Below are 27,015 nucleotides of genomic sequence, written 5' to 3' on the forward strand. Positions count from 1 at the left end.
AACCACACTGCCAGCTAGGACTCCCAACCTAGGAGCTGCCCAGCTTTGCTGCACACACGAGTCTCCCAGAGGCTGTAAAATTCCTGCTGCCCGGCTGAACCCCATCCCAGTTAAATCCACTCTCTGGGGTGGGAAGCCATCAGTGGAGAGGTGAGGCCAGTATCCTAAACTCCTGGTTTCTCACTTCCGCCATTAAATGTCTCAGAAGGGCAACCAGGGCCTCCCCAACAATCAGCCGTCACTAGCAAAGCCCAAAGGAAAACACAAACCATGACCATGGACCTGCAGGAGACCAGGTGACAGAGAGAAAGACCAAACAGGCTACCAAAACACTCAGCAAAGAAGAAAACACCTTTGAGCCGAGACATGCAGAGTGCACACAATCAGAGCAATGTAGCCCAGAGTTTTGCAGTCCAAAGAGCCAGGTTCACATTCTACATCTCTAACTGACCAATTCGTGGATGACCACCAAGCCAGAGAGTCAAAGCACACAGTGAACAACACGCTTACGCAGAAGCAGTTGCTGTCCTTAGCATTACCAGCACTGTTTGCAGAAACCACTTTGGGGCTGCATCTTTGAGGAGCCTCCTCTCCACCCAAGACATCTCCTTCTTGGTCTTTGCGGCAATACAGGAAGGACTAGCATCTCTCGGCATTTAGTGAAACTCAAGGATGCTTATGACGCAACAGTGGGCCAAGCCAAGAGCACTCAAAGACAACAGCTCCCCCAAATACTGGAAACACCTGTAATGCAGGAATGTTCTGAAGCGAAGAGTTTTAAATAAAGCAAATAAAGGAGAAAGTTGTTTTTTTTTTTTAATTCCAGTGTAACTGACATATATGCTAGAATAGTTTCAGGTGTACAATACAGTGATTCAACAATTCTATATTTTACTCAGTGCTCATGATGATATGTGTACTCTTAATCACCATCACCTATTTCATATCCCCTCACCCACCTCCCCTCTGGCAAACATCTGTTTATTCTCTATAGTTAAGAGTCTGGTTTTTGTTTTGTCTCTTTTCTTTGTTCATTTGTTTTGTTTCTTAAATTCTACACAAGTGAAATCATATGGTATGTCTTTCTCTGATGGATTCCACTTAGCCTTATTCTCTAGAACCATCCATTGTTGCAAATGGTAAGATTTCATTCTTTTTATGGCTCAGGAATACTCCATTGTGTATATATATAACCACATCTTTGTTCATCTGTCTTGCTATGGACACTGTGGCTGCTTTCATATGTTGGCCAGCATAAATAATGCTGATATTAACAGAGGGGTCCATGTAACTTTCTGAATAATGTCTTCATTTTCTTCGAGTAAAGACCCAGTAGTGGGATTACTGGATCATATGGTAATTCTATTTTTAATTTTTTGAGGAACCCCCATACTGTCGTCCACAGTGTGGCTGCACCAATTTGCATTCCCACCAACAGTGCACAAGTGTTCCTTTTTCTTCACATGTTTGTCAACAATTGTTATTTCCTGTCTTTTTGATATTAGCCATTTTGGCAGGTATCATGTGGTATCTCCTTGTGGTTTTGGTTTGCCTTTCCCTGATGGTAAGTAATGTTGAACATCTTTTCCTGTGTCTGTTGGCCATCTGTATGCCTTCCTTGGAGAAATGTCTGTCCATGCCTTTAGCCCATTTTTTAATTGGATTATTTGTATTTTTAGTGTTGAGTTATATAAATTGGATATTGACCCTTTATCAGAAATTTCATTTATAAATATCTCTTCCTATCCAGTAAGCTGTCTTTTAGTTCTGTTGATTGTTTCATTCGCTGTGCAGGAGCTTGTTATTTTGATGTAGGAGAGGAATTTTAAAAATTCATTCTAAACCCGATGCTTTTCAGCAGCAACCCAAGGCTAGTACTGGTACACCCTGTGTTCTAGAATAGTTTAATTAGTTGTCAATACTTTAAAAATCAGTCTGTGCAACTCTGAGTTTCTGAATTTCTGAATTGTCCTGCAATATGAGAGGACACAGCACTCCTGTGACTACACTCCACAGGACAGCAGAAGGGGAGTTGATGCGGGCCTCCCCCCGCAGTCCACACAGCTCAGCAGCTCTCCCCAAGCTCCCCAGACATGGGAACTGAGACCCCCACAGGAAACTGAGAGACTTCAGAGATGGGGTTAAGCCTCAAACAGGGAAGAAAAAAAAGAAAAACTTTTTAAGATGACTAATTGGCAGCAAATCTAAAGAATCATATTGTGGCTTCTCAAACTTCAGGTGCTTTTTGTTGGATTCTTATCTTTGCCCACCCAAGGTGCCTCTAGGGACAAGAGCAGTGACAATACTGGCTGATGTGATGAAACCAATCAAGCTGACTTTTCACAAAAAAAAAAAAAAAAAACGTGATTTAAGCCAGCCAGGAGCAAATAAGGTTTTCTAATTTCTTCCTTAGGCTTTCTTAAAGAAACCACCAGTGAGGGGCTTTCTGTCTCATTTCCTTCTGTCTTTAAGGCATAAACCTTAATTTTCAATCCTTCCAACTCCTTGCCAGGATTTCCACCTCCCGAGACCTTCACGGTAGGCAACTTTGAACAGTAAAGCCACTGGTCTCCAGAGCTGCACTGCTGGGGCACTGTTATCAGATTCTTAACACTCGAGAATGCACCCCAGACTCCTTGAAACTGAATACACTACCACGATTTATGCAGAAATAAAAGAAATAACCTTGTCATCAAGCCAGAAGGGCCTGAGGTAAGAAAGGCCTCTGATATCATGATGCTCTTTGAAATAACACAGAGGGAGAGAGCAAAACAGGTCTGGCCTCATTTCTGGGGCTCAGCTGACCCAACAGTCTATGTACAATAAAGCAGGCCCCTCCTCCAACTGCTATATGAGGGTGAAGGCAGGCTCCAGTGGCACCTGGTGTAATACCTGCACCTCTGACTTGGACCTCATTTCAGAGGAGGAGGGAGAAGGGGGCTAGAGCTAGCATGCAGGGTACCGGCACTAGCTGAGCCCTAGCCGAGGCCTCAGTCTACAATCACACGATGACATCAAACGTGCGGTTTTACTTCTGTTTCACTCAAGTCTTCAACTCTCAAGTAGCACCTTTCCATCCTTTCATGATTAATTACGCTTTCTGAGTCAGGCTCCATTCTCTGACACACTGAGCCCCCTCACGCTTCAGGGCTCTGCTCCATTTGCATTTTCAAAGCTTCACAAACCCAGTTCAGCACTTGAAACAGGAAGCTCTTGAACACAAGTGCAAAGAAACAAGGCCCTTAACTTCCCACAAGTCACATGGGGAAGGGGATTGAGAACAGCCGTGTGTGCCTCTGACAACAAACGAGTGGATAAAATCACATCGAGCTGAAGCTGCAGAGAAAGCAAACTGCCGGTATTGTTGTAGCAAATGCATTATTAACACACAGCCATCAGAAGTTCCTTCAGCTCTGCAAATGAGGCCTCTGGACCTCCCACACGCTGTTCCCTCCACCTGCTACACTTGTTGTTCCTGGCTAATGCCCACTTCCAATCTAGCTGAGATGGTTCTCCCCCCAAGACCTTCCCTGATGCCCCGAGTCAGAATTAGATTGTGCCCCTAACCGCAAGCTTCCGTACACAGCACCACAGGAGCTGGTCCAACAAAGGCACAGACTGTACCTGGATTATGCGCCAGCACATCCCCACCATGCAAACCAGCAGCCTGTAATGATGATGGGGGCTCGGAAAGGACAAGTATATTCATCATTACACCAGAAAGTTATCTGCCTTCTTCACTCTCATTCTCTCACAAGTACACGGTAGAGTCTTCCAGAAGCTAGAAGACATGTGATGAATCATTCTGATGGCTAAGGCAATGTATGCTTACGTACATATTCCTGTGTTTTATAATTTTCTGTTTTAATTCGTAATGTGGTAAACAACAGACTGATGTAACCCACAAATTTTGGGGGGTCCTCAAAAGTTCTGAAGATTGTAGGAATTAGAGAACTCCTGGTCCAGCACAAGACCTGGCACATACCCTCAGTCATGGTAGCCTCCTCTGGGGTATTCTTCCCAGCCCTCAAAAGGAGCCCCACTCCCACCCTCATTCATCATGCATTGAATACATCATCATCATCTGGAGAACTTGGGAGGCTCCCTTTGTTTCTGTGGCCCACCCTACATCAAGAGCTACTAGAGAGTAGGAATCACACCCTCAATCACCTCTGACCAAAGGAAAGGGCTCAATAATAGCTCAGTAGGTAGATAAATGTCAAGATCACCATGAAAACATCTGCTCTTCACAAAGCTAAGCCTAGTCAGACCTCCAAGTTCAATTCCAGCCATAATGCCTTACCTGCAGACTTGAGCTCATACTGACCTTCCTTTCTCTGAATACCTACTGTACTTTATTATCTACACAGCAGAACGGAATGCTTGGTGACTAGTGGACTTTGTCCATTCATTACTGAGCTATGTAACATTGTGCATCACCATCACGATGATGAGGGAGCAGGAGGCTGGCTGAGGACAAAGCAAGAGCTGGCGCCTTGCACCCCCCCCCCTTTCATCCGCTCCCCTCCATAGGTGTAGCATTCCTCAGGCACCCCTGACTGCCATAAAATGATAAATAGTTAACTTGCTGAGATCACAATCCTACAAGACAGGAGTCTCCCTTGGTTTGCAAATGTCCTTGAGATTACAACAAAGAAGTTACCTTATCAATAGCCCAATTTCCAAAGACACAGAACTCAGTTTCTCAAGCTTAATGTCACCCTCCCCTCCATAAAAAACCGAAGGAGGTGGAGGTAGAAGGAAAAGTAAATAAAGTTAAATTTCTTCTAAACCTAAATCTCATTAACAAGGATGCTTGATAGCAGGAATGTAACATTCCACCAGACTTCCAATTGTCTTTACTTGATAGCAACTATGCCTTCAATATCCTGATAGTATTCTTTGCCCCAATAGCCCTTCTGAACACCCCTTTGTCCTCACCTACCCAACTCCTGTGTATATAACCAACCACCCCTCACAACCCGGGGCAGCAGCAGCTCTTCCTGCCCACGGGTCCTGTCCCCGTGCTTTAATAAACCACCATTTTGCACCAACGACGTCTTAAGAATTCTTTCTTTAGTCGTCGGCTCCGAATCTCCTCACCCCACCGAACCTGACTTAGGTTCTGGGACTTCATCAACGATATCAGTGTGAAATCCCAAGAGGTGCAAGAGAAAATTATGTTAGGACTGATGGTGCCTGCTCTACAGCAGGGTACAAGCACTCTGCAGCTGTCAAAATAACCTTATGAATAAGGTATTAGTATCCCCACCATAACAAATGAGGAAAGAAGAGCTCAGGAGACTGAGGCATCCTTTAGAAAACCAAGCAGGTACTTAGGAGCAAAGGCAGGAAGCAGCCTGAGGACCACCCAATTTACCTGCCCTCCCCTGTACTGAGGACTGTGGGCAAGTGTGCATTTATGGACAGGGCAATCTCTGCCTCACTAATTTAATCAAGGAACCATCCAAAGGTGTCCCTCCAAGGAAAAGCTGACATACAAAGAAAGCAGTTTCTCGTATGCAGAAAGCACTGGATGTCTGCTGAATGAAGGAACGAATAAATGAATTAGAAATGGCACATCGAGAACTACAAACCTGCTGGAAAGGCTAAGGAATACAGTACAGAAAATAAATCAGATGTACCTAGGACTGATTCGTGGTAGCTGCCTCTCAAAAGGCAGAGCAGAAGAAAAGGAAAAAGGCAAAAGACAGCAAAAGCAGAAACCACCACAAAAGCCTCCGACTCTTCAAAAATCGAAGGAGAGAGGAATTCCAGCCAAGATGAAATTACAATCAAATCAGTTCCATAAGCACTTATGTTCCAGGAAAGGAGGAATGAATTCCTTCCGCTGATTCTTTAATTCATTTACTGGTCATCAGAAAGAGCAGAAAATCTGAAAACTACTTGTTAGTAGATAGTGCAGACTAAGTTATCACTCCTCCTGGAAAGCAGCTACCCTTGGGGGAAAGGAAAGAGCCTGCCTTTGCAGGGTTTCCTCCCTTCCCTCCTCACTCTCCTCCTGCCTTCCTCACGGATCCACTGCCCACAGAACATGCTGAGCATCAACCCCCATCTCCCTGACTCACCTGCAGTGGCTGTCCACGTTCCACAGAACAAAGGCATTGACCTCAGTACTAGGAAGGTCTTCTAGGTCCCCTAAGCCAAAGCTCCTTTAGCCTGACACTCTAGTCTGGTGATGAGCCAATCAAAGAAATAGCACAGCCAGACAGCACCATGCCTACCTTCTCAACAGAAGGGCTCCCGGCCTTCTCCATACACCCCTCGACTCAACCTTGCCACCACAAACCAGCCGGTCACTCATTTGCTAGCCTGAGCTTCCTGAAGACACAGATCATGCCCACTGGTGTACCCAGTGCCTAAGCACAATGCTTGGCCCTTCATAGGAGGCCAGTGAATGTCTGCAGGGTGAATGAATCATGTACACCTTACACCTCTTGCTCAGATCATCCCACTTCTGTTCTTGCCCCCTTATAATCCCTTCACCACCACTGGCCTTTGGACAACTAAAGTCAAATCAGGTCAGTCTATTCTCTCACTCTTCCAGTGGCCCTGACCACACTTAGAATAAGTCTAAGACCTTACCATGGCTTACTGAGCTCTACATGATGCACCACACTCCCCCATCTCACTGCACAGGAGGTCCCACTGGCCTTCTATATCCAGTGCATATTCCAAGCATGCACTTGCCACAAGGCTTTTGTACTTGCTATCCCTTCTACCTAGAGCATTCTTCCTAGATATTCCCATAGTTCATCACCTTCTTTTATCTATACGAAAAGTCCTTCTGTGACCACTGGTGTCTATGGTTACCTACTCCTTTGCTTTTTTTTTTTTCTTTATAGAACTTTCAGCTACCTGCTATTACATACGATCGTTGTTTCTTCCCTAGACCTGTGCTGTCCAATATAAAGGTGACCAGCCACATGTGGCTAGTGAGCACTTAAAATTCGATTGGTCCAAATTGAGTTGCGCTATATAAAAAAACACACTAGACTTCAAAGACTTGCTACAGAAAAGTTAAAATACCTCATTTATACTTATTCTATTGATTTCCCATTGCAATGGCATTCTGAATATAATGGGTTAAATAGATGGTTAAACTTATTAACTTCACCTATTTTTCTTTAAAGATTTTTATTTATTTATTTGAGAGACAGAGAGAGAAAGAAAGCACATGAGCGGGGAGAGTGGCAGTGGGAGAAGCAGACTCCAAGCCAAGCAGGAGGCCCGATGTGGGGCTGGATCCCAGGACTGGGAGATCATGACCTGAGTTGAAAGTAGACACTTAACGGACTGAGCCACCCAGGTGCCCCTCACCTATTTCTTTTTCTTTCTGTAATGTGGCTACCAGAAAATCTTCAAGTACATAGGTGGCTGACACTGCCTTTCTATTAGACAGCAGTATACTAGAATATAAGCTCTCCGAGGGCAACCACTTTACCCATACTATTCGACAAATTATCTCCAATCTTTGGACAGTACCCTATACACACAGCTGCTCAATAAATACTTAATGACTGAAAGATTTTCCTTCTGCTATGACTCTTTCCATCTTACAAGGTCCAGATCAAGCCTTCCCAGTCCCTGGAAATGGGCCGGGACTGCCCCCACTCAGCATACATTCCTCTGATACCCAGCACAGGCTCCCACACAGTTAGATACCCAATAAGCCCAAGAATTAACTGAGCACCCATGGCATATTGGGTGTTTTTAGGTACCATCTACCTCATCTAATCATCACAGTAACATGGGGTAGGGGGCAGAGGGAGGACAATTACTCTCGTGTTTAAAAGGAGGATCTGAGACCCAGAGAAGAAAAATGACACACCCAAGGTCACATGATGAGCAAGTGGTGAACCTAGAAAACAAACCCATGTCTTTTGGCCCCAGCCCCGGCACCTGCTCTCCACCCAAGGCCCAGGCTGGCAGACAGCATCACATCCACAGACATGGTCCGGTTGGCCTGCACAGTGAGCTGTTTGCTTGTTTGTTTTAGCTATAATCCTTGCTAACATTTGATCAGTCCAGGTTCTCGTTTTATTCAACAGTTGAACACTTGCTACATGTCAGGCATGAGAAAGAAAGCCAAGAACTAGACAGAAATGGCCCCTATCCTCATTAGAGGGATTCAGACAAAATACAGATAAATAAGGAAAATATGTAACAGGCCAGGTTCTGAGAAGTGTGATAAAAGAAAAAAAAAAAAATCAAGAAGAGGGATAGGGAACACCAGGGGTGGGAGGTGCTATTTTCACTGGGATCACTGAGGAGGTGACATCCGCCTAAAGGAAGGAGGAAACAGGACACGTGGACATCTGCACCACACTCGCACCAGATGGAAAGGCTAGTGCAAAGGTCCTCAATGGTATCACTGGCTAGAACAGAGTCCTCTCTCGAGACACAGGGTGCAATAGAAATAAACACGTTTCCTTTATAGTACAGAAATATCACTGGAAAGTGGTATCCCAACCAGTCACTAAGTCCCCAGCCTATAAAGTCAAATAGTCACTACAGTTCCCAGCCTTCCTAGTACCCAGGTGTGGCCATGTGGCCAATGGACGGTGGGCACCAGTGATGTCTCTCTTCCACACCAAAGAGGACAAGAGATGGGTACACTGCCCCATCCTCCACCTCCCTTCGGCTAGCTGGAGAGACAGGACAATGAGGCTCCAGGAAATAGAAAATCACCTGCTGACTGGGAGCTACACTTGGTGATCCGCTTTCATGAGCAAAAGATAAATGTCTTGGTGACTTTAGTGTGAAGCCATTAAAAGGGGGGAACCAGCAAGTATGCCTCCACTCAGGATTACCTCCCCAACTCTGAAGCTGAGAATCTGCGGCTGCTTATCCCGTCGTCTGTGCTCAGAGTTTGTAATGTGGATTGTGGCAGGCCAGTTTGGTCCTTGTAGGCATTGGGTCTGTGGCCCCTGTACTACAGATTTAGCTAACTATGCCTAAAACTGACCCCTTGACACACCACTGAGACCTGCCTTCCCCTAACTCACTCTGAATTCCAGACCCTTCCACCCCATCCAGGATGAAAGGTCCCCACACGTCCTTTTCAGTTTGACATGTGGAATAATTAATACAACCAAGGTGTTAACAGCTCAAACTGTCTATATTCCAACAAAAGATGCCAGGAGACGTAATTCCTCAACCTTTCAAACGGACAGAGCTATATCAGGGGAAATGTTACCTATGCTTACCCTTAGTATCATACCAGCTTAGGCAACGTGGACCCTGAGAACAAAACAAGTTTAATTAAGATGTTTCACAAGACAACTAAATGCACTGTGAATCCTGGCCTGCAATTCAGACCTGAAAAAAGACACTAGTGGGGCAATTTGGGGAATCTGAATAAATCAGATTAGTGAATAGTAATGTGTCAATGTTAACTTTGTTGGGTTTTAGTTTTATTACAGTTTTCTAAGGTTATAACATTTAGGGAAGTTGGGTGAAAGCTATGTCTGTGCTACCCTGCAACTTTCTGTAAATATTCCAAAAGGAAAAAATTTCAATATTAAAATAGAAGAAAAGAAGGACCACATCACCTGCAGCTGGGTGAGGGCAGGGGTTGGGGGAGTACTCCATTGGTGCTCAATCCTGTTCATGTAAGAAACCAGTACAGCACTTTTTTTTTTAAAGAATTTATTTACTTATTTGAGGTGGGGAGGGGCAGAGGGAGAGCGAAAATCTAGGGCAAACTCTGTGCTGAACAGAGTTAAGGGCTTGATTTCAAGACCCTGAGATCTGAACCTAAGCCAAAATCAAGAATCAGATGCTTAACCGACTGAGCTACCCAGACACCCCCAGTTCAGTGTTTCATTGTTTTTTTTAAGATTTTATTTATTTATTTGACAGAGAGAGAGATCACAAGTAGGCAGAGAGGAAAGCAGAGAGAGAGGGGAAACAGGTTACCTGCTGAGCAGAGAGCCCGATGTGGGCCTCGATCTCATCAGGACCCTGAGGATCATGACCTCAGCCAAAGGCAGAGACTTAAGCCACTGAGCCACCCAGGCACCCCCAGTTCAGTGTTTTAGAAAGGACAGAGTTCTGGCTTCCAGGATGCTTAGCAGGTTAGACAACCCCACCCCACCCCCCATCAAAACAAATAAGAAGAAAAAAAGAAAAACACCTTATTTGGATAACCACAGATGAGCTCCAGCCCCAGGACTAGTGGCATTTTTCTCACAATTGTCTTTCAATCTGATCAAGTAGAGATAGCTCACAGGGAAACACTAACCTGAGGAAAAGGAAGAAAACAGACCAAAATCTATTTTTAAAAGCTTGGTCGCTGCAATTTTTCTCCCTTTTGAGCTAGTCTTCACCACCTTGAATGATTTTTTCTTGAAACCTCCCTGGGGAACTTTAAGTCCCACTAAGAGGGAGCTCATACAGTGACTTACCTTTGCCCCAACCACATTTTCTAAGCAGAATCACTGTGATGGTTTAGATTTTGTTAATAAAACCCTGAAAACAAAAATCAGCAGGTGTAACCTGGTGAGAGACCATGAGGCCATGAGGGCTCAAGAAAGCAAGCTCTTCAGAGTGGACATCCCATGGTGGGTTCAGAATCCTAGACTCTTAATAGTGAAAATTCTCCTTCTAAACTTGATTTATCCTTTTGGGATCAAGAGCTCCCCAGCTTCCTAGAGGAAATAGAATTGACTTTCAATCTAACAACAACCTAACTTCAATGTTCTCTCATGTTTAAAAAAAAAAAAAAAAAAAAAAAGACGTTATCAACTTCTGAACAATAAATTCACTACACTAGTGTTTTTCAAATTGCAGATCATCAAATCAATTTAGTGGGTAACAACTATGTTTTTTTCCTTAATGAAAACAGTAGAGAATAGAAAACATCAGCATGCATTGAGTTGATAAATGTTTTACTGAAAAAGTCTGTAAAGTCCACAGTCCTGTACAAGCATCATCAGCCTTCCAAAACATAAATGTCCTCTGTTTTAAGTATGATAAATCCTTTGCCACTAAGTTGGGTAAGTGGAATGCTTCAAATGAATCTTATATTCACAATAATTTTTACCAAAATATCTGAAATGGGTTCCTATGGGGAAAAACTAGGGTTACAAACTGAAATCAAAAACTTTTCCCAAAAAATATCTCCCTCAGATATTTATCAACCACAGACACCAGGTTAACCCGTGGTCAAGGTCAATATCACCATTAAGGAGACAAATTGACACCATGAACCCTGGCATGATGCGAAATGAAGAAAACAATACGTGGTGTTCTCACCAAAACTGCATTTCCAGTTCAGTCATGATAATACATCAGAGAAAACCGAGCTGTGTGCCATTTCACAAGCTAACCTACTGGCACTCTTCTGAGACCAAGGAGCTGTCAAGACCACAGAGGTTAAGGAGACACAGCAACTAAATGCAATATGGAGTCCTGTACTGGCTGCTGGAACAGAGGAAGAACAGTCAAGGTAGAACTAGAATCTAGCTAATAGTCTTGGACTGTGTTAATTTCTTGGTTCAGGAGCTGTACCATGGTTATGTAAGATGTTAACATTAGGGGAAGTTGGATGAAGTACATACAGGAACTGTAAGTCTAAAATTATTTGGGGATAAAAAGTTGAAAAGAAAAAAAACCTTTTTCTGAAGAAAGGAACATGAACGTTCTGTCCCATAAACTATGCATCATTTAAACACAGTAAGTGTTTTATCGCTAATTCTCTAACCTTAAGAGATAAACATAATGAGTATTCGATGTGTAATTTGCATGTAATTAACTAATACACAGGGAATGCTCCGGAGCTGTCATTCTTCATCCAGGCTCTTTTCAGCCTGCTTTCATCTCCCCTCTCTTCCTAATACCCAACAGAAGGATCACCAAAACTCCCTTTCCTCCTCACAGGGAGCAAGGAGAGACATCTTACAGATGCCGGGCTAGGAAATCCTGATTCCTTGTAACAGACGCTGGGCTAGGGATTCCTGATTCCTTACAAGCATCCACAGCTGAAAGATGGGGAAGAAGGACAGGAGAGGTGGCAGTTTTGGATTATTTATTTATTTATTTATTTGACAGAGAGAGAGAGAGATCACAAATAGGCAAAGAGGCAGGCAGAGGCGGGGTGAGGGAAGCGGGTTCCCCGCTGAGCAGAGAGCCCAATGTGGGGCTCAATCCCAGGACCCTGAGATCATGACCTGAGCTGAAAGCAGAGGCTTAACCCACTGAGCCACCCAGGTGTCCCGAGGTGTCAGTTATTAAGTCAATAAATATTTTCTGAGAACCCATCTCTGCCAGGAACGATTCTAGGTTTGGGGGAAATAGCCATGAGAAAGACTGACAAGGTTACTGGATCTCACAGAATTTACCTGTAGGGAGTCAATAAAAAAGCAAACAAACAAAAATACATTCATAGGTACACACACATGCACACATACATAACCTCAGTTAATGGTAAATGTATGAAGCCAGAAAACCAGTGTTATGTTCTAAAATTGGAACCTGAACCTGATCCTTCTCTGGTCCCCAGTTTTCTCATCTACAAAATGGAGCTAACCATATTCAGCCCTACAGATCTATTGCTAGGAATTAAATTAGACAGAGACCACCTAAGACTTAGCAGAGTTCCTAATAAGTGAATGAGTGGCTAGCAATAGTAAATGATGGCAAAAATCACTTAATCAACACCATTACTGAAAGCACATTCTCAAATGACTTTAAATTCTACATATCCCCCTGAAATTTGCTCTAAGTGTCTATGCTGATCATAGAAATAGCCATTTCCCCTCTACTATGCAGCAACAATGAATAATGAATGTATTTGGAAATGGACAGAGCAGGAAACAAGCGCTCAGCACAGAGCCCAGCAGAGTGAGAGAAAGCTTCCAGGCCCTGCTCCTGGTAACCTCCTCTGCGCCTGATGTGAATCAGCAGGCTAAATTCAAGGGAACGATGCCCACCTTCCCATGAAGGACTTTATCCTGGACGGTCTCTGCAACTGGAGCTGGACAGACGGTAGTCCAAGCCACCAAAATAAACTAGAGGCTCTCGGTCCCAGGGAAGAGTGCTGGAGACTGACTGTAAGGCACTATCACATCCTCCCCCAGGCTGCAGGTGTTTAACTATAACATTTCCCTTCACAAAACAAGATTGCATCCCACAAAAACAGCAAAGGCTATTGAAATACTTTACAAAAGTAATCATGAAATGAGGACATACAAAACAAATCAACTTTAAGCCAAAGCACTATACATTGCACAACTGGACATCTCTAAATAACTTCTGACAGACAGACAGAAAGGCAAACACACTGTTGATCTCTCTCTCAGCCACAGCCTCAATGAATAAAACAAAGCAGAAGTTAATACCAAATTAGCTTATTTATTTTTTTAAGATTTTATTTATTTGACAGACAGAGATCACAAGTAGGCAGAAAGAGAGGGGGAAGCAGGCACCCTGCTGAGCAGAGAGCCTGATGCAGGGCTCAATCTCAGGACCCTGAGATCAAGACCTGAGCTGAAGGCAGAGGCTTTAACCCACTGAGCCACCCAGGTGCCCCCCAAATCAGCTCTATTTCTCACCATCCCTCCCGCCCTTGTCCCAGGAGCCTTCTTCCCCCAACCCTCTACCTCTCTACCTGTTTTGTTCCTCTCCCTTAAAACAAAAACAGACACACACACCACAATTCTCCTCTGCCTAGCCAGGTTTACGATGCCCAGGTGAGGGATGGGGCTCATGCCAGGCCCTAGGCCCCACAGGAAAGAGCAGAACAGGAATACTATCTACTGAGAATTACACAAGAAATTAAAACTGAGACATTTCTTTCTCTTTTTCTTTTTCTTTCTTTTTTTATTTTTAATTTGAAAGAGAGAGAGACACAGCGAGCTAGGGAACACAAGCGGGGGAGTGGAAAAGGGAGAAGCAGCCTTCCCACTGACCAGAGAGCCCAATGCAGGGCTTGATCCCAGGATCATAGGATCATGACCTGAGCCAAAGGCAGATGCTTAATGATTGAGTCATCCAGGCACCCCAAAACTGAGACTCTTCTAAAACATAGAATACAGAGCACATGGAGCCACAACATTATTATACCCCAAGGCTTCTGGAAAACTCCACCATAACCCCAGGAGAGAAGAGTAAAAAAGGGAAAACTATCTTAGTATTACTCCAAATGTAGTTCTGACCCTGGGAAGGCCCGAAAAGAGCCTAAGTGATTCTCAGCTGTCCCTAGGCCACACTGGGATTCAGTGTGCTACAAAAAAAATTTTACTTGTGCTACAAGTAAAATCTACTTGCCCAGGACACAGACAATTATGCAGTTCTACTAAACCCCTTCCTTCTTCAGTACTGTCCTCCTTGGTAACCAACCTCACTTCCACTACATCAACTATAACCTCTAAGAGACCCACATCCAAATGTGCATCACAGAGCTGACACCTCTTGGGTCCCTACTGCCTGGTACCCCCACCAGCAGCCGGAGCCAACTCAACTCCCCACCATGTCCCTCCTCCCCAACCAGCTCATGGTGGCATCCTGACTTTGGGAAAGGCATTCTTCCACTTAATAGCCCAAACCACTCATTCATCTTTGAGTCTGGCCTCCGTGTCCTGCTGATTGGTCTTCAGGATGTCTCTTGCAAATGCAAACAGGAGGGTATAAAACAGTGTATACATTATGTTGCCACACAAACATGGAAAAATGATTGGATCCCAATGCACCAAAAGTTTCCATGAACCCCAGATCATGGAAGTTGAGCGATTTGTCTACTTGATTTCTTTGGTACACTTTTCTGTAGAACATAGGTTTTTTAATAAGCATGTATTATTTTCACACTCAGTAAATACAGTGAAAGCTTCTTTAGGATTTTGCTTACAAGTCTTTCCTTTGATTGTGCCCTTCTCTATGGTTCCTATTTCCAAAATGGAGACACGTATGCTAGGCCAAGTCACCAGACTGGGGCTTACCATCCAACCTAACTGCAGTTTCAACCTCCCCCAGAATGCAGTTGACCATCGGTTTTCTGGTCAACACCACTGAGGTAATCTGTCACATGGCCCTCTCCATCCCCCACAGGAAGACAAGGTGATCCACCCACTAAGACTGTTCTTCTCCCTCATGGAAGGTGACCTTGCCTGAAACAATCCTTTCCTTTCTTCTGTTAATCACTTCTTGCCCCAACCTCCTGTCTATAAAAACCTTCCATTTTGTACTCCTTGGAGCGCCTTTCTACTTGCTAGATGAGGATGCTGCCTGCTTCACAAATTGCTTAATAAAGCCTATTAGATTTTGAATGCATTTGGTTGAATTTTAACGCCTATTAAAACCCCAATCTAGTCCAGAATCACTATGTCATGGGTCATATTTCAGTTCCTTACGGTCTTCCTACACTGACCTCTGCCCACTCATACAGGCAGTTAGGCCCAGGGTCTGGCATCCCTGAGAACAATAGGAAAGTCAATAGGATAGTAATAGTGCATAAAGGGCACTTAACACAGCGCTTGGCAAATAGTATATAAAAGGTCTTTTCTGCTGGTCCTGGAAGCACTTCCCTGCACTGCTATTAGATGAAACTTCTGAAGATACTAAATGGCAAATGAGAACCTTGTTTTTAAACCATCAATAGCCTCCAGGGTCTAAAAATAAGAGCCAATATTTATAGAGCACTTGCTTTGAGGCCCAACAGTGTTAGCGTAAGTGCATTCAGTCACCATCTTAGCCCCACAGGGAGGGTCCTGTGAAGATCTCCATTTGCACATGAAGGAACTGAAGCACAGGGCACTTACGTGCCAAGGCAGGAAGCTAAGAAGTCATATAAATCTGGGACTCAAGCCAGTTCAGTCTTACCATCCAACAGAACTTTCCACAATGACGGACAAGCTGTGCATCAGCCCTGTTCAATATGTGGGCTACTGAGTATTTAAAACGTGATTAGTGCAACTGAGCAACTAAATTTTAAATTCTACTTAATGTTAACTGAAATAGCCACATGGGGCCAAAAGCTACCATACTAGCCAACGAACTGGAGAATGAAAGCCCAAACTCCCAAGATAACAAAGGGAAGTCCTCACAACACCCGGTCTACCTGCCTCTCAACTAATTCTTACACAAAGCTTCAGGTGGTCTAAGACCGCTGGTAACTGTATGCGTCCCTACTTGCCTTTCGGTCCCCTGCCCTCCTCTCATCTAAGCGTTCTGTATAATGGAGGAGCTTCAGAAATGAGAGAAAGATTGGTTCAAGTCCAGACTCCAGGCACTGTTAGGTGAGGGCTCTCAGTTTCGCCTCCAAATGGGCATAAAAAGCCCTCAGTCACTCAATCGGTGGGAGCAGGAAAGGAAGTTGCCATGGTAAGAAGAGAGCAACATGCCTGATGCCTGGCAGCATCCTGACAGATGTCTTCCATCCCTAACACCAAGCCGTCCACTGTCTTCATCAGAGATCCAAGAGACCATCGTGAACTAGTCCCTGACACTCTTAAAATGAGAAGAACTCAGTATACCCTAAAGAGGCCAATCCCAGTCAAAATACCACTGGTGGTTTTTTCTTTCTTCTCTTTTTAACATACTAAACATGACTGTAAATTCCACCTGAAAAGGTAATGAGAAAGGAAAGCTAAAAACAGTCAGAAAAGGGAAGAAATGAGGTGGTCTTGCCTTATCAGATAAGAAAATATATTTAAAAAGCTATCACCTGGCCTGTTGCCAGCACTCAGGAAATACTTTTTTGGTTTAAAAAAAAAAAAAAACCTCATATATTGTTATTGAATAAAGTTACAATCATTAAATTATTTAAAAAATAACAGTAATAACAATAACTAATCTTTACAGAGCCCTTGCCGCATGCCCGGCACTGCGTGGACAGTGTTACCCACATATACGATCTCATTTGAACCTCACAACAGTTGTTCTTCACATTGCCAAGTGCAAATCATTAATAGATCTTGAAGTCAATTTAGTGGATCTAGAAATAGCATTTTTTTAAACAAGACAATAGAATAAAACAGGACAGAACAGAAAATATGAGTGAATTGCATGTAATACCTTATGAATCTTTTACATATCCACAGAGCTTCGATTTCCAATGTGTCATCTGTGTATCATGGTAAAAGAAATATATGAAGAACGACCTTGCCTCACAACCTATAATGTATGGACAATTACTATCACCCATTTTACAGCTGTAAAAACTGAGGTTCAGAACAATTAAGTCTCTTGCTCAAATTTCACCCAGCTTGTTAATGACAGCCAAAACTGGAACCCACGCGGTCTGCACTCAGATCCCAGCCCCATCAACACTGGCAAATCAATGGGACAGGATAGATGGCACTAGCAAATCCTTGGTGGGGAGGGCTTAGTTGGTTAAGTGTTGGACTCTTGATTCCGGCTCAGGTCATGATCTCAGGATTGTGAGATCCAGTCCTGCATCGGGCTCTGCACTGAGTATGGAGCCTGCTTAAGAGTCTCTTCCTCTGCCCGTCCAGGCCCCACCACTCTCACACTCTCAAAAAAAAAAAAAAAAAAGACAGAATCATCTAGTGTTTTCATGAAGAAACAAGTGGAACCAAAAGGAAATGGACAAATTAGTTACCAAATCATTATTTTTTTGGAACAAAAAAAAATCTCATAAAATTATAAAATATGACACCAGTGTAAAAGAGAAGGACAGGCCTAAGACCAATGGAAGAAATTGCAAAGGAAAAGGAATACATAAGATTGCATACATACATAAGGCATAAAAAGACAATACATAAATGTTAAAATTTGCCCATAAAAAACTATGAGCAAATTGTTTTGGCAAAGGTTTTACTCGTTTTCAAAAAGTAGAGCTGTTGACTATGAAATTGACTTTGGGCAAATTAACTATGTTTCCCAATCTGTACATGGCATGACAGTAATAGTCTGTACCTACTAAGACTGTTACAAAGATTAAATTAGATTTTGTACCAGTGCCACAGAGGGAACTCTTAGCAAAGGCAGCTGCTGTTATGTGATGCAAAGTAAGGGCTCTTTCAAAATTACTTCTGCCACATAACCCAAAGCACCAGCGTAGTAAAAACAAAGGCATCACATCTTAGCCTGAATCAAGCATTGGATGTTTGTTTGCAAGAAGCAGTTATGGCAAAACCTGGCTCAGAAGGTCACATCTCACCCTGGGCCTCCACCCTTTTAGAGCCTGCAACAGCATTCCTTACCTCCCAATACCCCAGGTCTTTCCTTCCTGTTGGTTGCTCCCTCTTTGCCTAAAGCTCCTCTAAAGATTGAGAGCAAAAATTTTACATCTGCAATCCCATGTTCATGGATGACGCGTACATCTTTGTGAGTAGGAATATAATCTATAAAACAAATTCTTAGAAAGAAAACTGCCCAATCGGTAGGTTTATAAATTTCTATTCTTGAGAGCTACTGTCAAATTTCCCAGTAAGAAAGTTTCAGAGGTTCTGACTCTTTATGATTTTATCACCATTCCTTCGCCAGCACCGGATGTTCAGTCAACATCCACCAACCTCACTAATAAAAAATGGTTTCTTACTGCTATTATAAATTTGCACGTCTAGGTCAGGTACTTTTGGCTGGCCATTTGTATACCTTTTTCCATTTCCCTGACAACTTCTGGATCATTGTCTCTCCTTGAAACTGCCCTTTGGAAGATTACCAATGTTCTTGTCTCCAAGACCAAAGACCTCATCTCACTCACACCCTCAGGGCACCATCTTGGCAACATCTGACACCAACAACCACCACCTCCTTCAAGAGACACTGCTCCTTTCCCTGCCATGACAATTTGCTGTGCTGGTTCTCCTCCACGAAGGGCAAGCCAATCTTCTCCCTATAATTCTAAAGAAAAGCATATCCCAGGATCCAATCCTCTTCTTTGCACTGTAACATTTTTTAACCATATATATATATACACACACAAATATTTGTACACATGTAAACATATGTGTGCACGTATGTCTATATATGCATATATATGTGTAGATATACAAATCTCTATATATACATAAAGATAAGATTTTCTCCTCCTGAGAAATCTCACTGTAACATTCTTAAACTGTCATCTACATGCAAAAGCTTTCCCAGTGTCCATCCTCAAATCACCTGAGACCTAAACCCATGTTTCTAACAGTCTACTGAAGACCACCAGAGAGATGCCCTCCCCACACTTGAGATCATCAACAGGGTCAACACGAGGGCAGCACTCACTGTGGCAACACTATGCTTGTTCATGACACTTAACTGCATCTCATATGACTCCACAGATCTAAGACAATACACCAACCTCACTATTCACCTTCCCCAAACCTCTTCCACCTCCTTGACCATCAAACCTTAGTTAATGGTTCTATGTTCTTCCCCTTTCCCCTTCTTCCCATCCAAGGATCTGCAAAATCCTCTCAATTCTGCCTGGAAATCATCTCGGTGTATCTAACCAGCCTTCCCGTTTCTGCCTTTAGTTCAGACTGCCACTTCCTTGGGTCTTGCCCTAATCCTGATGCCACCACCAGAGTTCTCTTTTCAAAGTACAAATACCATCACTTCAATCTATCACCTCAAAGCACATGGCTTTTGAACATTTCCTGCAGCTCTCCATATAACTGCGTTCCAGGCCTACATTGGCAAAGGAATGCACTTGGACGAACACTTCCAACCAGCCCCATGTTTTAGAAGAGTCCTGCCAGTATGTAGTCCCTCCCCCATTAGATACTGGGCTCCTAGAAGGTACTCATTAATCCTCACTCACCTTATCCCCCCTAAAGCACCCAGGACAAGGCTGCGCATTTGGTGGGTATTTTCTAAAGTCACTCACTACAATCTTCTAGAATGTGTTCATGTTACTCCAAAAAGAAAAAGGAACTTTATATATGTAAATCCAAAATTTAAAAAAGTCTTTTTAAATCATCTAAATGACTTTGGGGTCTGCTTGTCCTGTATGACTGGCTATACATACCAACATCCGTATTCTCCTTGGACTTACATAAAAGCCAAACTCTGGGGCACCTGGGTGGCTCAATGGGTTAAAGCCTCTGCCTTCAGCTCAGGTCATGATCCCAGGGTCCTGGGATCGAGCCCCGCATCAGGCTCTCTGCTTCCTCCTCTCTCTCTGCCTGCCTCTCCACCTACTTGTGATCTCTGTCTGTCAAATAAATAAATAAAATCTTTTTTAAAAATAAATAAAAATAAAAGTCAAACTCCTTCCCTAAAAAGTTTTACAAATAACTTAAAATGACAAAAGCACTGGTTTTCAACATCTACCAACCAGAATAAAGATTCCCTATTTGCCAACAGAAAAAACAGATTCAGGTGAGCCAAAGAGGATTCTGGCGATCACTTGATTTTATGATCTTCAGATGCCCCAATCAGCTGTCAGAACTACCAAACAATGACCTCCACAAGTTGATATGAGAAAGTGTAAAGGCCATATGGTAAGTCAAATATCCAACAACCTGACAGAGAAGCCAATAAAAACAAATGGCCTTGCGTGAACTGGGCCTGTCAACTCCGAAGGACACATCCTATCTAGGTCTACTTCATTCTTTAAAATTAAAGCAATTTTAAAAAGTAACTCTTCTAAAGCATCTTTCTATACTGATTATAAAGAGGTCATTGAGAAGGGGGATTATTTTTCAATGAATAGTCAAATCATTCTGAAAAGCATTATCTTGTAGGAAAATACAAGATTAGATTCTAAATGTGTTTATAACTCTTCCCCGCTCTTAACATCAGCGGATTTCAAACACGTGTGCCTAAGTGTCCTTGATTTTTTTTCCCCCCTGAAGTGAAAACTTTGCTAAAGTTTGCCATCCACTCTTGAACGTGAAGTTAAGAACTGCTCAGTTACCGATTAGAAGTCAGGGTTCACATTCAGGGAGCTGACATCATCTCTCACTAAGCAATTAAAAACATTGTTGTTAATAAGGAACTCCTGAGTTGACACAACTGAGGGGAGTTCGCGCGAGGGCTGCGGTGTCCCATGACCACTCTTACATCCACCCCCAACGAGGATTTCAAGCCTTCATGAAAGTGATCCTTTGACGCTTCTGAAAAGAGGGGAACACGTAAACCTCCACAAGTTAATGGGACAGGAATCTGGCCTCGTGAACTCTGGAGCCCCAGGGACTGCAAGAGGGCAGCGTAAAAGGGACAGCAAAGCGTGAAGTGCTCCAGGCCCCCAGAGGCCACGGCCAGGAACCAGTGGGCCAGAGACCGTCCCGGGACACTTAAGTCCGGGCTGGCCCTTGAGGGCAGTTGGAGACTAAGTTACTCCGGGTGGGGGTGCATCGGGGGGCCGCCTATAGCCGCCCCCAACTCACCTGCGATTCATGGGCCGGACCCTCACGGCCACCTTGACTGATGCCATAGCTCATCCCGGCCCGGCCCGCGCGGGCTCCCACCTGCCCAGTGCCCCGCGGCCGCCGGCGACTCTCGCGACTCTGCCCTCGGCTCCCGCCCACTTCCCTCCCTCCGCCCCCGCCCCTCTGCTCCCGGCCGGACCCGGCGTCCCGCGGCGGCCCCACCTGCCGGGCGACTGAGCATGCCCAGAGCGCTCCGGCCCGCGTGATCCGCGCGCCAGGGTTTGGCGGCGGTCGGGCGGCGCGGAGGGGCGGGGTTGGCATGCCATCGCGCCGCCGCCCGAAGTCGCGGAGTCGGGAAGAACCTTCTTGCAGGAGGTGACCTGTAAGTCACCAAGGGTTACCGGGGAGGAGTGATTTCAGGAAAGCCGCACCCCGGCCTTACCACCTGAAAAACGGGGGAGGAGGAAGAAGAGGAAGGGGTCGCAGTAATGTAGAGCCAGAGCAAAGACCTCAATCCTGGGGCTCCGATGACGGAAAATACCGTTTTTCAGGCCTTAACAGGGACCTGGGTTTTACCCCCATCGTGCAGGAGTTAGCGCATCCGATGTACAGAGCAAGAAGCTGGGGGACAGAGATTATCATAGCCTGTTTGTGGGGAGCACCGTTCACTAGGGCCTTCTCTGCTGCATTCTGCCCACCCCAAGTGTGTGTTTTGGACCCCTCAATTCAGGGACACCGAGAAATGAAAATTAAAAGGGTGCTGGATCTTTAAAAATGCTGGTGAGAATGGCTACATTGTCTGAAATCAGATCTTCATAGGACTTTTTGGCACTTATGTTACAGTTCCGTAGTTTTTTGTTTTGTTTTTTCAGTTTCGTTTCTTTTTTTTTTTTTTTTTTATTTAATTTATTTGATAGAGACCACAAGTAGGCAGAGGCAGGCAAAGAGAGGAAGGGAAGCAGGCTCCCTGCTGAGCAGAGAGCCCAATGTGGGGCTGGATCCCAGGACCCTGATATCAGGACCTGTGCTGAAGGCAGAGGCTTTAACCCACTGAACCACCCAGGCTCAATCATAACGTATTCTTGGGAAAAAGCGACCTTCTCGTTACAGCTTAGGACCTAAGAAATCCTAAGAGGGCAGACACAGCCTCTTTTCCTGAGTCCTTCCTCACTCCACTCCCCCCACCTTTCCTGAAGAATGTGAATTCATTCATTCAGCCATTCATTCATGAATTTCTGCGCACACACCCAGGAGCCCCGCTCTGAGCCACAGGGTTAGGCGCCGGCCATAACCAAGACCTGAGCTCCGCATTCCTCCTACTGCCCCATTCCGGGTCCCTGGGGCGCAAATAACCCACGCCGGTCCAAGCCCCAGGACCCCCAGCCCCCCCTCGGGCAGCTGACAGGAAGCCAGGGGCAGTGAAGCCTGGACTGCCAGTTTGAGCCCCAGCTCCTACACTAACACTAGCTTTCGGTGTCCTCCAGCCTACATTGCGGGTTCACCTCTTGGGCTTTTGCCTTTACAGCAAATTGAAAACTGCATGGAGTTGGCTAATGCATTAAGTGAGATGGTGTCGGCAGACGTGACCCACTAGCGTATGAAGTCATTATTTCACCAATTTTCCTGAGCCTGGCGGCTAGCTTGGAATTGGCATCCTATTTGCTTCACAGCCCTGTAAACCCTAGGTGCCCCCGGCTTTGAGGGCGCAGAGCTGTGTGCGGATTTGACCAGTGCGAGCTGCAGGAAATCAAGGAGAGCCGGAAACTGGACCGGGCCGCGCCGAGCATGCGCGATAGGGGCGGGCTGGTTCGAGGCCCCTCCAGGGCCGGCGCACCGCCTTCGCTACCCCAAGCAGGGGCGGGGTCCGCCTTATATGGGAGCTGCTTGGGGACAAACAGCCGCGCGTCTGCCTCCTGGGAGGGGGCAGCTTCACGCCCGCGCGAATCACAGCCACCAGTGCTCGCGACCACCCTACCGGGGTCGGATCTGGGCGCACGGACACCCGAGGGGCCCACGCCCTGCTGCGCCAGAGCTCAGTTTTTAAAGACAACGAATTAAACTTTGCAGGAGGAGTTCGCTTACTAATCAGAGCGATTTGCTGTGCCTGGGGTTTTATTTGTTGGTTGGTTGTGAGGTTTAATTCAGTATTTCGTTCTTTAATTTTTTTTTTTTCCAGCAGCCTACCCATGCCTATAAACCCACTCCCCTCTTCTGACATTGCCATTTGACACAAAACAGCATCGTAGCCCCGCGGACACACTAGAACCCAGATGTCTGGCGTGGAGATTTTGACTAGACGGTTAGGCTTCAACTCACAAAGGCACCCAGCGGTGGGGATGGAGTATTTTACTTGTTTTGATGTAGTTTATCTGGGTCTTCATTTATTGTTCTTCTTTTGTCTTTTTCTGATGTTTAGCAATCTCTGTACTGTCAAATAGTTGTGAGTGATTGAAACTCCCTGAGTCTCAGCCTGTTCATTTCAAAGTGAGATAGCGCTGTAATAGAATGTTCACTCCTCCTCAAAATATTTGAATCATCTTAAAATACCATCAGAAGGAAAAATATATATATACAACATCCCTATCAGCTATATATCCAGTTATGTATTTCTTCCGCCAGACTTTAAGGAATAAAATTGATTTACTCTCTCACAAACATGACTTTTAAAAAACCTTGATAAACAGCAAACAGGTGCACTTAAATTGGAACATAGGATTCAAACGACATCTCAGAAACCCATCTGTTTTCTTATGTGCTAGAAATACCGACCTCAAGCATTCTATCACACAATACATTTAATATCTCCTTGTGGGGGTTTCTTACACTATGGAACTTAAGTTGAATTTAGGGGCAATGTAGTTGAGCCAGTAAACAAAAATGAGTTCTCTGGTCTTCAAACAAATACATAATAGACTCAGAGACAGAAATTACAGATATCAAATCCAAACCCAGAACCATTTTCATTTTCTAAGCCATAAAATACAAAGGTAAATTTAGAATCTTCTAAAATACTAAACATTAAATGCAAAGATAATTTGAAAAAGTGTGCTTTGGATCCTGAGTGTGAAACCTGAACAGCAAAGTAACAGTAAAGATAATCACAAAGTCATGCATAGAAATTTTGCTACAAAGCTATAGCAGGTAGCTATGAATGCCAGGTTTTACAGCAGAAATGAATGAAGAAATCACAGAAGGTTCAATTTAATAGAAACGATCACCCTAAATCATAGTCATTTCATATCCGAAGATGAAAAAAAGATTGTTTCGATTGCGTACAACTATACCTGTGGTTACAAATAGTTCAGAATTTATGGACTTGGCATCTGTGACAGCATTTCAACTACTCAGAGTGTGAAACCGTATTTGGTTGAAGGGATGGGGAAAAGTTCCGTGGATGAGCTAGCTTTGAAGATGGGCCTCGCAGAAGGGATGGAATTTGAACTCCAAGATGGGTGAGGAGCTGACTTCCAAGCTGGAAAAAAATACACTGAACAAATGTTCAGCATTGGGAAAGTAGGGGAATAGTGAGAAAGCCTCTTTACCTAAAACAGAGTGTGAGAGATTTTAAGATAGTTACAAATGCTTTCCCTCCTACACTTACACATTGCGATGTCACAATGCAGCAACTCCCCAAGCAGGGATGGAGTCTGTTTCACCACCTTTCTAATATGGCTGCCCTGGTATCTTGCTCACAGAATGCTGCAGAATTAACTGTGTTACTTCAAACCTAGGTTTCAAAAGGCCTTGCATCCTTGCAGTCTCACTCCAGGGACGGTGCTGCTGTCGTGTGAGGAAGCCCAAGCCAGCCTGCTGGATGATATGGTGACCTAGTCAAATCCAGTGTCACAGCCAATAGCCAGCCAACCCCCAGACATGGGAGTGGGGTCACAAGGCCCCAGCCCACCCCTGCCAACTCATTAGTGGATCATAGATGAATGAGTGAGGGCAACCCAGAGTCACAGAGCCCATCCAGACCACTTGTTGTTGACTGAGGGGATCAGAATATTCCACCCCCAAATATGCCACTTTAACATAAGAATTATTTTAAGCTGAAGGCTTAAGCAAACTCAGAAAGAGCTCTTTTCCCTCCCCCATCTGCTTAGAAGCCAGAAATAAAATCCCCTTTGTGAAGGTGCTTCTTCTCTCCTCTCCCTCACCAAAAAAAGAACAGTCCCTATTACTGGAAAGAGACTAAAAAAAACCCTTCATCTTCCATTAGTTTCCCTCATATATTTACCCTTTCATAATACACTGCCTGGAAGCCCAGGCCTTTTTCCTTTGTCTAGTCTCCTCTGCAATTTATCACTCTTTGTTAAAATGGTATAAAGTGCCTAGGTCTGAGCACTTTGGGGAATTTCCATTTCCTTTCTGTGATGCCCTCCATGTGCAGACAAAATAAGCCCTTTCTCCTGTTAACCTCTCTTCTGCCAGGTTAATTCACACACCCCAGGTTGTAACTTGAGAGTAAAGAAAAAGTTTTTTCCTCCCTGACAAATCTCATGAGCAAAATCCCAATTTGTTGCTTAAGCCATTTGGTTTAGGGTATGTGTGTCTTATAACCCACATTCAGACACATCCTATCTTATATAATGAGAAATGTTTTCAATGGATATGGGGATTCATGAGACCTTTACTCATATAGAAATATGGGTGACAGGGCACCTGGGTGGCTCAGTCATTAAGCATCTGCCTTTCGCTGGAGTCAGGATTCCAGGGTCCTAGGATTGAGTCCCACATAGGGCTCCCTGCTCAGCAGAAAGCCTGCTTCTACCTCTCCTACTCCCCTTGCTTGTGTTCCCTCTCTCTCTCTCTGTCAAATAAATAAATAACTCTTAAAAAAGAGAAATATGAGTGATATAAAAAAAACAGCTGTGACCCAGGACCCTCATCAAGGGCTTTGGTTGTATAATCTGGAGCTAGAAGAGTCTTCATGGCCATTTCTTATGTTTACACACGAGACAGGTGGGCAGGTTCAGAGCAGCAATGAGACTATGGCGATCACTTTCACCACCCACCCATCTCGGTGGATCTTAAATCAATGAAGCAGATTCATGGAAGAAGACGTGTTCTCTGAACACATCCGTTGCATTTCCACTGACATCCCTTTGATTCAGCTGTGCATCCAGCAGGAATGCCATCTCCTCTCCTTCTCTCCTACCCTCAGTTCATTCTTTGGGTTCTACCATCTGTAGTCTTCCCCTAGCTTATGAACTCACAGTGATCATTCCCTGTACCAAATGCTTCGCACCAGAGTTGGCGGCACTCATCTGCTACTTGCTGGAGAACTTTAATTTTAATTTTTTTTTTTTTTACAATTTTATGTATTTATTTGAGAGAGAGTAAGCAAGAGAGTGCTTGCATGCATGCATGAGCAGGGGGTAGGTGGGGGAAATGAAGAGGAAGAAGCAGACTCCCCACTGAGCAGGGAGCCTGACATGGGGCTAGATCCCAGGACCACAGGATCATAACCTCAGCTGCCAAAGGCAGATGCTTAATCCACTGAGCCACCTAGGACCCCCTCACCAGAGAATTTTAAGCCTTGGTTTTCTGTGTCTCACTTCCCATCAGATTATAAATCCTTCAAGGATAAAGAACAGGTCTTAGAGTTCTCTGTACTTCAGTGTTGCCAAATCGGTAAACGTCGAAGTTGATATTTAGCAAAAGCAATAAACTCATTACATTATTCTGTTTCTGTAGATAACCAATATATAAATAGGAATTTCTATGT

General features: G+C 44.3%; 1 protein-coding gene and 1 long non-coding RNA gene across 8 annotated transcripts in view; one reads left to right on the top strand and one right to left on the bottom strand.

Annotated features, from left to right (window-relative positions):
- KIF16B (kinesin family member 16B) overlaps nucleotides 1-21,449 on the bottom strand; it is a 285,684-nt gene extending 264,235 nt beyond the window's left edge. For 5 of the 7 annotated variants that reach the window (XR_006606297.1, XM_045078429.1, XM_045078430.1 and 2 more), the window contains exon 1: nucleotides 21,306-21,449. Coding sequence is in view for 6 of the 7 variants with exons in the window: in XM_045078429.1 (XP_044934364.1) it covers nucleotides 21,306-21,352 (47 nt within the window). In the remaining variant the exon portion in view is untranslated. The remainder of the gene's footprint in view (nucleotides 1-21,305) is intronic. The other 2 variants (XM_013057083.2, XM_004754198.3) reach the window with 1 other exon arrangement.
- A 3-nt stretch (nucleotides 21,450-21,452) lies between these two features.
- LOC123391600 lies at nucleotides 21,453-23,942 on the top strand. Its single transcript, XR_006606298.1, has 2 exons — nucleotides 21,453-21,669; nucleotides 22,813-23,942. It is a non-coding gene; the product is annotated as an uncharacterized LOC123391600 (long non-coding RNA).
- The last annotated feature ends 3,073 nt before the right edge of the window (nucleotides 23,943-27,015 follow it).

The sequence above is a fragment of the Mustela putorius genome, unplaced genomic scaffold, assembly GCF_011764305.1.
Source record: "Mustela putorius furo isolate JIRA1106 unplaced genomic scaffold, ASM1176430v1.1 tig00000253_pilon_pilon_pilon, whole genome shotgun sequence".
Lineage (NCBI taxonomy): Eukaryota > Metazoa > Chordata > Mammalia > Carnivora > Mustelidae > Mustela > Mustela putorius.